At 43.9% G+C, this 16,500-nt stretch overlaps 1 protein-coding gene across 1 annotated transcript in view; it reads right to left on the reverse strand.

The window, feature by feature from the left end:
* The window catches only part of eml3 (EMAP like 3), a gene marked incomplete at its 5' end in the record, with an annotated part of 37,077 nt that overhangs the window by 8,804 nt on the left and 11,773 nt on the right, over positions 1-16,500 (reverse strand). The window contains 10 exon segments of the mRNA XM_083788873.1: positions 1,045-1,183; positions 2,097-2,231; positions 4,503-4,598; positions 5,356-5,466; positions 6,160-6,229; positions 8,381-8,530; positions 12,265-12,437; positions 13,441-13,596; positions 13,718-13,805; positions 14,323-14,377. Of these exon segments, the coding sequence (XP_083644999.1) occupies positions 1,045-1,183; positions 2,097-2,231; positions 4,503-4,598; positions 5,356-5,466; positions 6,160-6,229; positions 8,381-8,530; positions 12,265-12,437; positions 13,441-13,596; positions 13,718-13,805; positions 14,323-14,377 (1,173 nt within the window).

Here is a 16,500-nt window from a genome sequence, read left to right on the forward strand (position 1 = left end):
GTTACTATTAATATATTTACTTGGTAGATTACTGTAGATTTAGATTATTATTACAAAACATACATTAACCAGCCATATACATTTCACCCATTTGAAAATAGCAGATCCACAAACTCAAAGTCTGTCCCGTTGAACCAGCGTCTGCCCCCTAGGAGTCTGTCCTTCCACATTGCGACAAGTTGCGGCTGATACAGCGATAGACAAAACAGTGTGATACTGAGACAGCTGCACCAAATGTGCCCCTTTTCAAAAGGGACTCATCCGTGGGAATACCTTTAGTTCAGGACCAGCAGGATGCCTTCAGTGGTGGAAAATGTACTCAAATGTTTGACTTAAGTAAAGGTAACTGCAATGTAGAAATACTCTGTTACAAGTAAAAGTCCGGAATTAAAAATGTATTTGAGTAAAAAGTACTCTGAAAACTAGCAGAGGTACAAGCTTTCTGCGTCGCGTTGTGAGCTTGTAGATTGTCTGTTTTCAGTTTTTCACTACTACTTTTGTTGTCCAATTGGAACTTGAATTTGTTTTGAAAAAGGTTTCTTTTTGGGGGATTTTTATATTTATATACAGTATATATATATATATATTTAACCCATTCTGAACGGGCACCCATTTTGGTGTCAGCATCATGTTATGCTTTAGCTATTGAAAAATAGCAGATCTACAAGCTCATATCGCGCCACCGAGTGGCGCGATACGAGCTTGTAGGTCTGCTATTTTTGAAAAATCGAAGAGCGACTGACATTTCTAGAATCTGATCTCAGGTCAGAATGGGTTAATCAGACCAGTGTGTGTCCAGTGGAAACCTCGTATGAATCTGATCTCAGGTCAGAATGGGTTAAATAATAATAATAAAACATGTAATGTAGGGAACAAAACAATAAAGGGACCCATAAAAATGTGTCCGTGACCCCAAAACATGTGTCTGTGCGCGGTCAACGACCCAGTGTTTGGAGCGGGATCCATTCCAATTACCCGTGGCTCCTTTCCCTCAGCATCTTCACAGTGCCTACTGAGCCTCAGCAGCATCTATATTCTAATTACCCTTGGCTCCTTTCCCCAGCGTCTTCACGTCTGCTGCTGATTTTCCCCACGTCAGGATGTTGCCCTCGGAGTCTCCCGTCAGCACTTCCCCCGTCAGGCTGAATACAAAACACTGGATGAACTTGGGCTTCTTGTATTTCTGAACAAGAGAGAGAACACAATGAACTGGATAACAACAACAACAACACAGGAGCGTTCTCTATTATTATTATTGTGTTGACTATAGGGCTTCACTCACACCTGCACAACAGATTGTTGTATAGCTGATGCACGCAGCCTTGTTGACTGATGCAAGCTCGCAATTCATTTCCAATGGGAGTCACATGGTTTGACACAACATTGTTGTTGTATGAGGGGGGTGGGGGGGGGGCAGTCGAAACACAGCCGAAAGCCGTAGACAACACAAATGTTGTCTCAAACCATGTGACTTCCATTGGAAATGCATTGGGGCGGCCATGACACTTACCCTTTGTTTACATCTAGCATCCAACAATGTTGTATGCTAGATGCGAAGGTGTGAGTGAGGCCTTATAAATATGTACCTATATTCAGTATATTGATACCTGTCAATAGCTCATACAACATGTAAAGCTTTGGGGGGGGTATTTGTATCTGTTAAAACACAAATAAAGTGTTGATCATTAGAAAACAACTATTCTTTGCATGCAGGCAACAACTCCAGTGCTAATGTGTTGACCTAAGTTTGACTCAACAGATTTGCATGGTGTTTGTTTGCTTAGGATGAATGTCAGTGAATGAATGATTTGAATGAACTAATGATTTTATTTGTGTGGCTGGCCTTTTTCAGCCCATCCCTTACGGGGATTATTCAGACACAATTTTCAATAAATTAATATGTCCTGTGCCAACACGCGGACAGCAAAATAATAAACAAAATAAATAATAATATCACACAATGTATACATCAGGGGGTGGGCAACTTTGGAGCTGGAGAGGGCCCACTATAGTTCCACTCTCACTCCAGACTAGGGCCACATTGCATATTACCGTCGTAGCAGCCAAACGGGTGGGGAAAAGAGGCACAGACTCACTCCAAAGATGCCTTGTTTCTTGGTGAGCTGTCCGGCGGTCAGCGTCCAGAAGTAGACGTGGGACTTGCCACAGGTGATGATGTTGGTGCTGTCGTCGGGGTTGAACTCCACCGCGAACACGGCCTCGTTGGTGCTCTGGAGAAACAACACACTGTCCTCTCGTCACACTGCTCTCCGGTTTACGTTTTAACAACACACTGTCCTCTCGTCACACTGCTCTCCGGTTTACGTTTTAACCCATGTTGCGCGGGAACCCCTTTTGGTGTTAGCATCATGTCATGCTTTAGCTGTTGAAAAATAGCAGATCTACAAGCTCATAGCGCGCCACCGAGTGGCGCGCTAAGAGCTTGTAGGTCTGCTATTTTTGAAAAATCGAAGAACGACTGACATAGAAACAGCTTTTTCAGAGAACTGTCAGGATGTAGAAAAGAAGACATTTTTAGAATCTGATCTCAGGTCAGAATGGGACAGAACACACTGTCCTCTAGTCACACTGCTCTCCTGTTTATGTTTCACCGCTCATGCACATCGTGTATTTTTGTATCTTTATGATGTATATATTTTTTATATTATATGTATTGTTTGTTTTGTTTATATATTCTATAACTTAGTGCTTCAAGACGAAGAATGGAGATGCAAGGTTTCTGCCCGACTGTGGCAACAAAAAGTGTGGCTGCATGTGTGCGTGTGCACACATGCAGCATGTGGGCACATGCACTGAAACACACGTGCACGGAACAGAAGTCTTTAACCCATTTAGAACCTGAGGACGATTCTATAAATGCCTTCTAAATCCTGACAGTTTTCTGAAAAACCCTATGTTTCTATGTCAGTCATTCTCAAACATTTTCATTTCAAGGACCACCAAAAATTATATGTAATTGGCTGCCGACCCCCCCATCTGAAAATATGTTGTTCCAGGGACCCCCCAGAAGCAAAGATTTGAATAAAAAAAGTTTGCTGTGAAAGAATATATGCTCAAAGATTTGCGCCACATTTTCACAATTTTTCTAAAATGGCAGATCTATAAGCTCATAGCGCGGCACCGAGTGCCGCGCTATGAGCTTGTATATCTGCTATTTTTCTAAAGCTAAAGCATAACATAGTGCTTAAAACACCAAAAGGGGTTCCCGGTGCCGCCCTGGGTTAACCCACGCGAAGAAAATAAAGCTATTATCAGCTGCTCAACTGCTCTGGCTCTTAAATCATAATAACGATATAAAAATGTCAGCTGCAGATTAAAGGAGTTGACAGAGGCACTGGAGGGGAACGTTTCCCGCACAAAAGTCCCATTCATTCATGTCCTCACTGTAACCGTGTGGCCTATATGGATTGTTCCACTCCTATATGGCGAGGGGGGGAGGGGGGGGGGTGTACGCTGTAATTATCTGATCCTTGGACGAACGCGCATGTTTACATAGCACGGGCAGTTAGCCTGTCCACTCCTACACCCCCCCTCCCCCCCCCCCTCCTCCAGCATGCTCGCAGAATGGACGTGACCCGAGGAGGGCCCCCGAGGGCCCCCGAGGGCCCGCGCTGCTGCTGTCACGCGTTACGCTTATAGGCGAAATACGTTGTGAAAAAAAGTATACAAAAAATGGCACATTGCACAACTTACTGGAGACAGAACATGAGCTCATGCACCTATGCTAACCCCCTACATCTATAGCACGTGGCCCCGCTCGCCCACGCACCAACCACCGACCCACACAAAGACACACACACACACACACAGTCTCACAAGCACGCATGCACACACAGACACACAGTCACACACACACACACACACACACACAAACTCACTCACTCAAACACGCCGCTGAACAAATTCCCTGTCTAAAATATTTACACCGTTGCCGTGACAACGGCGCTTGCAATTGCTCTCGGGGAAGTTGAGAAATTTGGGACAAAAGCCCATGTGACGGGCACGCGCTGCCGATGTAGCCTCCATCTTCTTTCCCCCTCCCCCCCCCCCTAAACAGACTCCATGCTCCGTGAAGGGATCTCATGGATCTTTACTGCATGTGTGTGTGTGCAGGCTACTAGAGTGGGCGTTTGGCGGGCACACAGCTGCATGTGCATGCTAATTTATCTCCTTGGCGCGCGGGCGGCTAAAGACACAGTACACCCGTCCGTGGCGGCAGCAAGTGTGTCATAATTTCAAGAGTTCTTCTGGGTTCGAGGTGCAGCGTTAGGTTTTAGGTTACGCTCGAGTGAATCCAACACCTTTTTTTGTAATGTCTCCCCAGGGAGATGTCGGGGAGATTTTTTTGACGGGGTCTGATAGGGACAAGTGACTTTTAATAAAAAGGGTGTTGTGTTATTTAATAAAAAGGGTGTTGTGTTATTTATGTTGGGTTGCCACTGCCAGGCAAGCGCATAAATCTGGATGTGGTGTTATTTTACCTTAACCTCGGTGTGCTTGGTCCCTTTGGAACAGTCCCACACTGACAGCATGTGTTCGTTGGAATCGTCGATAACGCAGAGGAACGCTCCCGAGTCCTGGAATAAGACACCACACGCACACACACACACACACGCACGCACACACACACACACAGTAGGAGAGAGAGTGAGACAGATAAGAGAGCGAGACGGGTGTGCACGTTTGGGAGGAAAAGAAAGACAGATGGAGAGAGATGACGCAAGAGAACAGCGAGCAGCAGCATGGATAAGAGAGTGACAAAGTGTGTCAGAGAGAAGGAGGGGAATGAAAGGCAGAGATGCTAATGGTTTGTTTCACACGGTTGATGTGGTTGTAGCCATCACATTCAATTAAACACTATAAAGCTGTTGTTGTGGTTGTAGCCATCACGTTCAATTAAACTGTCGTATAAAACTATAAAACTGTTGTTGCGGTTGTATAGCCACCATTCAAACCCTGTTTTTTGGCACGTCATCATTACGGCCAAACATTTTCAAAATCGTCAAATCTTAAAAAAATCTTTTCAAAATAGCAGATCAGAATGTACGTACTGTAAGAGCTCACAACACGTCATAGTGCGACGTGTTGTGAGCTTGTAGATGGGTTATTTTAGCCATTTAAAAACTTAGAAAAAGTGCCCCTCGGTGGGCCACCAGGCCAGGTCAGTTTGTGGCCTCCTGGTGGCGCTATATAATAGGCCAATGTGAAAAGGGTGCCATTTTGTTCTTACACCATTGATGGCAATTAGGATGATTTGAGGCATTTTGTTCCAAAAGTCCACCTGTTGGGACACACCGTGAAAGACTGACTGTGTCAGACGGACATCACACTCACAGCGAAGGAGAACGCCACAGATCCCACTCCTCTCTCAAAGGCGCCGGCGCCGATCTGCTGCAGGGTGACGAGCGTGGACGAGTCCCAGATATGAACGCAGGGCTGCAAAGGCTGACCCCCCCCGACGCACACACACACACACACACACACACACACACACACACACACACACACACACACACACACACACACACACACACACACACACACACACACACACACACACACGAGACTTGGCTCATACAATAAAGACATTATGGTACAGTGCATGACAACGGTTCATTTTCTATGCTCATCTGTGGTGTAAATAAACTAAGTACATTTACTTAACCCATTCTGACCTGAGATCAGATTCTAAAAAATGTCTATTACATCCTGACAGTTTCATTATTAACCCATTCTGACCTGAGATCAGATTCTAAAAGTGTCTTCGATTTTTCAAAAACAGCAGACCTACAAGCTCGTATCGCGCCACTCGGTGGCGCGATACGAGCTTGTAGGTCTGCTATTTTTCAATAAAGCATAACATGATGCTGACACCAAAATGGGTGCCCGGTCAGAATGGGTTAAGTGCTGTACTGTACTGTACAGTAAAATGTTGTGGTAGCCTATTTGTACTTTACAATACTACTACTGTACTGTGAGTATTTCCAAATGTTTTACTTCTACTCCACTACAAACATTGTACTTTTTACTCCACATCTATTTGAAAACGTACTAGTACTATGTGTACTAGTTACTTTGTAGATTTGGATTATTATGACTAAACATGTAATAACATCTCACGGGATGAGAGAGAGTCACCTTGCCATCTTTATCCACCCCCGCTGCCTGCCCAGATGCCACCCGCACCTTGTCTGGATGGAGCGTCAGACTGCAGCCAGAGGAACATATCATATCATGTTATTTATCATCATTTAGTTATAGTAGTTTCTCTATCTACATGCTTCTTTATCATATTAACCCATTCTGACCTGAGATCAGATTCATACGAGGTTTCCACTGGACACACGCTGGTCTGACGAACCCATTCTGACCTGAGATCAGATTCTAAAAATGTCGTTCTTCGATTTTTCAAAAATAGCAGACCTACAAGCTCGTATCGCGCCACTCGGTGGCGCGATATGAGCTTGTAGATCTGCTATTTTTCAATAGCTAAAGCACGACATGATGCCAACACCAAAATGGGTGCCCGGTCAGAATGGGTTAAAATAAATAAAAATAAAATACATATTTCAATATTTCAGAAATGGAAATATTCTCTGCCTTTGTTGACGTCTCTGAGCCGATCAGGTGTGCATAAGTCGACCTTGTTGCCTAATATTTCAGAAATGTAATTTATATGATAACTTATCTTCGTTCCTTCCTACTGTATATACCCTCACCGCTGGTCATGATTCGTGGGTCATGACCGAAAAATAATAAGATGGCGGATACAATCGTTGGAAATGAGTTTTTCTCAGACGGGATGGCTGGCCCTCTTTCCTTAGAGATTGGGTGAGAAGTACGAGTCATCCGCGACTCCGCGAGGGACTCAGAGTAGAGCCACTGCTCCTTCACTTGGAAAGGAGCCCAGCTTACAGTACGTAGGAGGCTGATCGGGGCATCTGGTACGGACGCCTCCCGAGCGTCTCCTCTCCCTAGGGAGGTCCTCGCTGCCCGTCCCACTGGGAGGAGAACCCTTGGCAGAACCAAGGTCCAGATGGAGGGGGAGTATATCTCCACACGGAACGCCTTGGAACGCCTCGAGATGCCCCAGGAGGAAGTGGCTAATTGCCCAGCAAAAGGGAAGTCTCTGGAGCTCTGCTAAAACCGTTGGCCCCGCGACCTTGACTCCGAATTGGTTGAAGATGGATGGATGGATGGACGGGGCTACTGCTACTGTACCGCTAATAATAATTGAAACATATTAAATATGTTTTAATAAATATGTACATTTTATTTATTTATTTTCTCCCAATTACATCGTTATGCCAGTTCCCCATGTACGTAATCCCTGTCACTGCCGAGTGCTGGACCAAAAAACTGGTCTTGGGGAGCAGTGTAGACGACCATGTGACGACTTTATTTTCGCCTGACAATGATGAGTTTCTCCAACCCAACACAGCTTCCCTCTAGTCATGGAGAGGATCCAAACTGCATGTCTTTAAATAATAATATTATTGCGAACGCAGTGAGCCACTTACTATGACAGCAAGGGCTGAATGTCTGTGTGTGTGTGTGTGTGTCACGCTGTTACACCACCCACCCGCCACCAGAGGGCGCAGCTGTAGCACACACACACACACAGGGCGCAGCTGTAGCACACACACACACACAACCACACACACACAAGCTGCGTTCGCTTCCCGCGTTTGCGCGTCTTACTTGTATATTATAACAAAGATTTTAAGCACTTAAAAACATGTTACCAATAATACAGATAATGCAACAGTATAGGCCTAAATAATGAAAGTGCAAATTAAAAGTTGCGTTGGATATCAATCCCCATGTGGAAGTGAGAGGTTAAAACGAGAGCCCGTACTGACCAGCGGGAACACAGTCGCTGTGCTTGCGGTAGTGAGCGGTACTGACCAGCGGGAACACAGTCGCTGTGCTTGCGGTAGTGAGCGGTACTGACCAGTGGGAACACAGTCGCTGTGCTTGCGGTAGTGAGGGGTACTGACCAGTGGGAACACAGTCGCTGTGCTTGCGGTAGTGAGAGGTACTGACCAGCGGACACAGTCGCTGTGCTTGCGGTAGTGAGAGGTACTGACCAGCGGACACAGTCGCTGTGCTTGCGGTAGTGAGAGGTACTGACCAGCGGACACAGTCGCTGTGCTTGCGGTAGTGAGAGGTACTGACCAGCGGACACAGTCGCTGTGCTTGCGGTAGTGAGGGGTACTGACCAGCGGACACAGTCGCTGTGCTTGCGGTAGTGAGGGGTACTGACCAGCGGACACAGTCGCTGTGCTTGCGGTAGTGAGGGGTATACTGACCAGCGGACACAGTCACTGTGCTTGCGGTAGTGAGAGGTTAAACTGACCAGCGGACACAGTCGCTGTGCTTGCGGTAGTGGCGCTGTGTGCGGTTGCTGACGTGGTAGAGCACCACCACGCAGGCGATGAAGTACAGCGCCTCCCCCGACGGCAGGAAGTACAGGTTGGCCCGGCAGTCCCGCCCTCGGTAACCGTAGCTTAAAAAGAAACAGGGTCAAGGTCGACACCGTCCAAGCCGTTCTCGTCCGATGCGTCATAGGTGTCCAATTCGAGTCGTTAAATTACAAAGTGCAAAGTAATTTCACCCCCAGTTTCACTGCTAATACCTGATTTATGGACGATGCCGTTCCCGCCGATCAGGCTGGGAAACTAAACTGTCTTTTTGTTCAAGGACAACGAGGCGGCAGGGGGGAGATTTGGAGACACGCTTCCCCAGGCTAATGGTTCTAAAACCCATTCTGACCTGAGATCAGATTCATACGAGGTTTCCACTGGACACACACTGGTCTGATTAACCCATTCTGACCTGAGATCAGATTCTAAAAATGTCAGTCAAAAATAGCAGATCTACAAGCTCGTATCGCGCCACTCGGTGGCGCGATACGAGCTTGTAGATCTGCTATTTTTGAAAAATCGAAGACACTTTTAGAATCTGATCTCAGGTCAGAATGGGTTAATAATGAACTGTCAGGATGTAATAGACATCTGACCGGGCACCCATTTTGGTGTTAGCATCATGTTATGCTTTATCTATTGAAAAATAGCAGATCTACAAGCTCATATCGCGCCACCGAGTGGCGCGATATGAGTTTAACCCATTCTGAACGGGAACCCATTTTGGTGTTGGCATCATGTTATGCTTTAGCCATTTGAAAAATAGCAGATCTACAAGCTCATATCGCGCCACCGAGTGGCGCGATATAAAAGATAACTGTGCATGAATGGTTAGAATGCATCCCAGTGCTTCTCAATTAAGCGTTCGTGGACCCCCGGGGGCCCTTGGGGGATTCCCACGGGGTCCCCAGTAAACGTAGGTAAGGTAACGCAGCTATAAAGGTTTGAAGTATATAGACAGCAGTGAACTACAGTAGACTGTTTTCACATTGAAAATGACATTTATAAAAGATAACTGTGCATGAATGCTTAGAATGCATCCCAGTGCTTCTCAGTAATGGGTTCGTGGACCCCCGGGGGCCCTTGGGGGATTCCCAGGGGGTCCCCCAGTAAAAGGCTGAGTGTCGCGCTACGCGCTTGCAGGTCTGCTATTTTTGAAAAATAGCTTTTTCAGAAAAATGTCAGGATGTAAAAGACATTTTTATAATGTGGTACCCAGGCCGGTTACCCAGGGCGGTACCCAGGCTATTGAAAAATAGCAGATCTACAAGCTCATAGCGCGCCACCGAGTGGCGCGCTACGAGCTTGTAGGTCTGCTATTTTTGAAAAATGAAACAACAAACAAAATATTAGTATAAAAGAAAACAGCTCAATGAACATTAAGTTGCCTGCTAGTGACTGTAACCATGTTTTGCAATTATATACTCTGTTCATATCTCTCTCTCTCTCTCTCTCTCTCTCTCTCTCTCTCTCATGCCCTACACATCTGTCAGACCCCACTTGTGCATTGCTGTACTGCAACGTCCCACACCTGTCCTCAGACGATTGACAATTAAAATTGCATTTCAATATCACACAAATGATGTTGCTGTTGTATGACTGCTGATGCACAAACCTGTACTGTCAATGTTGTAATCTTGAATCATGTGATGTTTCTGCGTCTCTCAACAGGACACCGTCCTCCAGGCGACCCGACCACGGCTGATGAGACACCGGCTTGCGTCCAAGTGGATTGACCTGTATGTACAACAGCAAATTGGGTTAAGGTTATAGGGTTAATTATTAGGATATATTGTAGATCGGCTATCTTATATTTCGGAATTCACATGCAAGTAAAGACATGGTGTTGCAAAGCAAAAGAAAGCGCTGGTATAGTGTACTGTCCGAGCTTCTGCCTGGAAATGGGGTTCGAAGCCCTACAACGCTGCTGACCTGCCTCACCTTAGTCCTGCTGTATGTTTACATTAAATATGAAATTCACTATTTCACCAGTGTTACGATGCTTTTAATGTTTTCTATCATATACATGTCCATCTCATTTAAAAACTGTCTCTGCTGTTTCTCTGAACATAGTTGGTTGGATGTAACTTTTTCTGAATGGCCTGTGTATTCATTGCAGCTTTAATTCAATACTTGACGTCGGGTAATGTCATATTAATGTCATATTAATGTGAATTTGTGTTGCTATACAAATGCTCATTTAACCCATTCTGGACCCCTTTTGGTGTTTTAAGCATCAATTATACTTTAGCTGAAAAATAGCAGATCCACAAGCTCATAGTGCCGCGCTACAAGCGGGCGGAGCAGTAGCAGGTTGCCTGTTGATGGTGTGGGCGGGGCTGATAATCTGCACACCTGAGGGATATATATAGGCCTAACTAGGCAGCATACAAACATTTGTCTCTCACTGAGAGACAACTTATATGTGCCTGTATACTGAATGATGCATTAATGTAAGTCTGCTTTACTATATATCCTACTCGTTGTATTGCCTATGTTTCCTACTGTGTATTACGCATGACTTATCCCCATTATTGATTGTTATTTATTCACCACTGCCATACCTGTATCTGCAAAGACTGAATAAACACTCAATGTCAATACTGTCTGGTCTGGTTCATTCTCTAACAGGAATATTTCAACTTAACTGAGGGTAATGTTATATTAATGTCAATTTGTGTTGCTATACAAATACTCATTTAACCCATTCTGGACCCCTTTTGGTGTTTTAAGCATCATATTATACTTTAGCTATTGAAAAATAGCAGATCTACAAGCTCCTAGGTCTGCTATGTTTTGAAAAATCGAAGAGCGACTGACATAGACATTTTTAGAATCTGATCTCAGGTCAGAATGGGTTAACCCATTTTGACCTGAGATCAGATTCTAAAAATGTCTTCTACATCCTGACAGTTTTCTGAAAAAGCTATGTTTGCTATGTCAGTCGTTCTTCGATTCTTCAAAAATAGCAGACCTACAAGCTCGTAGCGTGCGCTATGAGCTTGTAGATCTGCTGTTTTTCAATAGCTAAAGCATAACATAATGCTAACACCAAAAGGGGTTCCCGCCCCAAAATGGGTTAAGTAAAAGTAAATTCAAAAGGTATTGAGTAAGTGTACAGACGTATTGGCATCAAAATGTACTTTCAATTATCAAAAGTAAAAGTACTCATTATGCTGAATGTCCCATTTCAAGTTTTCAAATGTAGGCCTGTAAAAAGAATGTGAAAAGAGCCGATCTACAAGGTCAGAATAGTGAGGTTGTAGATCGGCCATTTTCAAATGGCCAAAATGTGTATATAGGGCTGCATTGGTTAATGTATGTTTTGTAATAATAATACAAATATATTTGAAGTATCTAGTAACTAAAGCTTTCAAATAAATTGTAGCAGAGTAAAAGTACAATATTTGGATCCGAGATGTAGTGGAGTAGAAGCATTTCTGTAGACTTGGATAGCATTTGATACAGACTTATAGCATGTTATGTAGAAAGCACTATAATTGCATTGTATGTAGTCATAGCTAGCATAGTATAGTATGTATAGTTTATATGTATAGTTTCATTATATATATATATTCCACAGTTACTTTCTTAGCTTGCCCATGTTTCATGATAAATGCTTTTTATGTGATGTATTACCATGCTTTTCTGTTCTTGCTTAATGTAAGTCGCTCTGGATTAAGAGCGTCTGCTAAATGCCTAAATTGTAAATTGTAAGTATAGCAAATTGGAAGTACTCCAGTAAAGTGCCTCAAATTCTACTTACAGTAAGTACAGTACTTAGTTGCTTTACACCAACGTGTGCGGCCGTGCTAACCTGAAGTCTTTGCGGTTGTAGAAGTCCCAGGCGGAGGCGTGGCACTCCACCGGTCGTCCGTCGGTGGGTTTCTCCAGCATGGACTCCTTCCAGAACTCTGGAGGCATCTCCTTGAGGCCCAACGAGGTGAAGAACTCCTCCGCAACGCGGAACATGTGTGTGGCATTATAGTTCTGATGGAGAAACACAGAACATGTGTGTGGCATTATAGTTATGATGGAGAAACACAGAACATGTGTGTGGCATTATAGTTCTGATGGAGAAACACAGAACATGTGTGGCATTATAGTTCTGATGGAGAAACACAGAACATGTGTGTGGCATTATAGTTCTGATGGAGAAACACAGAACATGCGTGTAGCAGATCTACAAGCTCATATCGCGCCACCGAGTGGCGCGATATGAGCTTGTAGGTCTGCTATTTTTGAAAAATCGAAGAGCGACTGACATTTTTTAGAATCTGATCTCAGGTCAGAATGGGTTAATCAGACCAGTGTGTGTCCAGTGGAAACCTCGTATGAATCTGATCTCAGGTCAGAATGGGTTAATGCAAGTGCATGGGAGGAGAAAGCTGGTGCCGTCTAAGGAATGAACCCAGTAAGACCTGCAGAGGATCTGAACAGTTTTATGACTCCATGTCAGTGGTTCTCAAACTTTTCACAAACGCCCAGAATTATCTGAATTAGGCGGCGGACCTCCTTCTGAAAATATTTAGTTCCAGGGACGCGCCATAAGCAAATATTTGAGTTAAAAACCTTCGCAGTGAAAGTATAATATATACAAAGATTTCTTTTTTTAAATAGCCAAAAGGTTAAAATAATGGTTAAAATGGTTAAAAGCTAAGGTGACACAGATCTTAACCCATTCTGACCGGGCACCCATTTTGGTGTTGGCATCATGTTATGCTTTAGCTATTGAAAAATAGCAGATCTACAAGCTCATATCGCGCCACCGAGTGGCGCGATACGAGCTTGTAGGTCTGCTATTTTGGAAAAATCGAACGACTGACATAGAAACATAGCTTTTTCAGAAAAATGTCAGGATGTAGAAGACATTTTTAGAATCTGATCTCAGGTCAGAATGGGTTAAACCATGTGATTGGGGATGGGGACATTAAACCATCAACACTGGTGTGTGTGTGTGTGCGTGCCGTGCGTTGTGTGTGTGTGCGCGTGCCAGTTTGAGGACGAACAGCCAGCGGATCACCTGGTAGACGCCGTAGCGCTGGCACAGGGTCAGGAAGTACATGTTGTTGAGGTGGGGGGCGATGTAGGACACCCCTGTAACAGAGACAAACACATGTTGTTGAGGTGGGGACGATGTAGGACACCCCTGGAACAGAGAAAAACACATGTTCTTGAGGTGGGGACAATGTAGGAGACCCCTGTAACAGAGACAAACACATGTTGTTGAGGTGGGGACGATGTAGGACACCCCTGTAACAGAGACAAACACATGTTGTTGAGGTGGGGACGATGTAGGACACCCCTGTAACAGAGACAAACGTCATGTTGTTGAGGTGGGGACGATGTAGGACACCCCTGGAACAGAGACAAACACATGTTGTTTCCGTCAGTGGTTCTCAAAATCAGTGTTGTTTTCGTCGACTAAAACTATGACAAAAGAATGTTCGTCGACTACCTTTCTCCACTGAGGAAAACTAAGCTATGATGACTAAAACTAAGACTAAATATACTGACAATTTCGTCGACAAATAAAAACTAGACTAAACTGTTAGGAAGGGACTAGTGGACAAGAGATCCATTATACGTCATTTTACAATTAGTTGCATGCTGAAAATAGCCGATCTACAAGCTTGTAGATCGGCTATTTTCCAATAGCTAAAGTATAACATAACGCTTAACAAGTTTTGGGCGGGAACCCCTTTTTGGTGTCATGTTATGCTTTAGCTATTGACATTAAACCATCAACACTGGTGTGTGTGTGTGTGTGTGTGTGTGTGTGTGTGTGTGTGTGTGTGTGTGTGTGTGTGTGTGTGTGTGTGTGTGTGTGTGTGTGTGTGTGTGTGTGTGTGTGTGTGTGTGCTTGCGCACGTACAGACAGTTGGACTGTGAGGTGATGTGGCAGCCGTCCTCCTCGCCTCCAGAAGGACCTGGCAGGGAAAGCATAGTTTTTTAAATGACGTGTAAGTTTGATTAGAAAGTTCTGCATTGTCCCTTAACTCATGCATCATGCATAGAGATACAGAAGGGATTCTTCTAATGGTTTGTTTGATTTATTGATTGAATACTTTAATAACAGCTTGCAAAGAAGTACAGAGATACACATAATGCTCATCAAGCGTGGGCAGTGTGTGTGTGTACTATACAGCAGGGCTCCAGACTAACTTTTTTCACCACCGTCCCGGAACCGTCCCAAAATACAATTTGAACCGTCCCGAAGTAAATGTATACCGTCCAGGGGGGGGGGGGGGGGGGGGGGGGGGGGGTGAGTACAAAAAAGCACCACTCAAATTGTGAAATGAATAACTGTATTCCTATTGTAATAGAAATACAATTAAGCCAAACAAATAATGTACTGTATTGAATACATGCAGTACATTATTTGTTTGGCTTCATGTTTCTTCTGTAGATACACTGATTTAGTTTAATGCTCCCAGATGAAAAATAGGGCTTGGTTAAAAATGTTAATCGAATTAATCAGAGGCTTTGTAATTAATTAATCTAAATTAATCATATTTTAATCGCATATCAATATTCGACCTGAGAACAGTGATATTTATTTTCAAATGGATGTTATTTTGGTGTAGCCTACCAGTGAATCAATGAATAGTGACTACAGTAGCTTATAAAACTTTGGTGTAGGCTACTTGATCAAGACCAACAGATAATAAATATGAATACTCAAATGTCTATTACATGGTTGGCATGAGAAAACAAATAAAAACTACTTTATTAGGGGGAATACTAAGACGAAGGATCAATAAATAATAATAATAATAATAAATACAATCAATAAAAACTGTGGAATGAGAGCGTTTTGGGGTGTGCATTCCACAGTGTTGGGGCAGCAATTCCAGAACAATCTGAGCATTAGAAAACATCTGTTGCTTCAGAGGATATACTTACTGTATTTAATGTCGATGCCAGCGAGCAAGCCTACTGTAGCATGGAAGCTAACGTTAAACGTTGGTGATGTAGTGTAGCCCCATGTCCATATGGAACCTTTCTGTGGCACACAACCATGGCACATATCCAAGCTTCCAACCGATAGTTGTTCAATCTAAATGTCCCATCCACGGGGCAAAAGCAATATAATTCCTATGATTCCGTTGGGTGAATGTATTGTGTGCGTCTTGTTGTTGCTGTTGTCTCTGACACGGCAAATTCTCATGCTGCTCATCGCTGCACACGAAATGCGCATTTTCAGTGTAAAAACTCCTCTCGTCCCGAACATTACGTCCCAAATAGATATTTTACAGTCCCCGGGACGTCGTTAATCTCGAGCCCTGACTGATTGACCTATAATAACAACCTGCAGTGAGGGGTCCGGGGACCCCCGTATTTGAAATAGCAGCTATAACAGCTAAAGCCACTAGATAGATAGATCTTTATTTGTCATTGCAACGTGTACAACGAAATGAAAAGTGCCAAGCAATCAGTGCATTATATCACAAAAACAACATACTGTAGGCTATGTACAGTAACGGTGCACAGTACACAATGAACAGATCAATGAACAACGTTGACGTGTTAATGCTTAGTGTTAATTTAACACTAAGCATTAACACGTGAACGTTGCTGTGGTCAAGACAATGCATTTTACCCTGCACGTACCTGTCAGTTTCTGCTGCAAACAGACAGTAATGACTTCCTTCCTGGGTTTTAGAATATATATTTTTTATAATACTCCCATCGGATGAGATGAAAAAGAAAATTACCAAAAATTGAGCTGTTTAATGTACTCCCGGTGGGACGCTGGTTAGCGCGCTGGTTTTGACTGTGGTTGGTCCTCGGTTCGATGCAGGCAGTCAACAAGTCTAGGTCAAAGAATCGTGTCCTCGGGCCAAAGGACAAAAGGACCTATATAGAATACCTTTTGTCCTCTCACTCTCTGACTCTGAAGAAGACCGCAGCAAAAAAAGTAAAATCCATTCCATCCATTGTTTACCTTTCACGAGGACGTCCGTCCTGCTCTCATGACTGACTCATGCTCTGGCCACCAAAGGACAGATGACCAATATAGAACTACCTTTTAGGTTAAATCCATTCTTTA

Source organism: Protomyctophum parallelum (assembly GCF_964188405.1).
Source record: "Protomyctophum parallelum genome assembly, chromosome: 18".
NCBI lineage: Eukaryota > Metazoa > Chordata > Actinopteri > Myctophiformes > Myctophidae > Protomyctophum > Protomyctophum parallelum.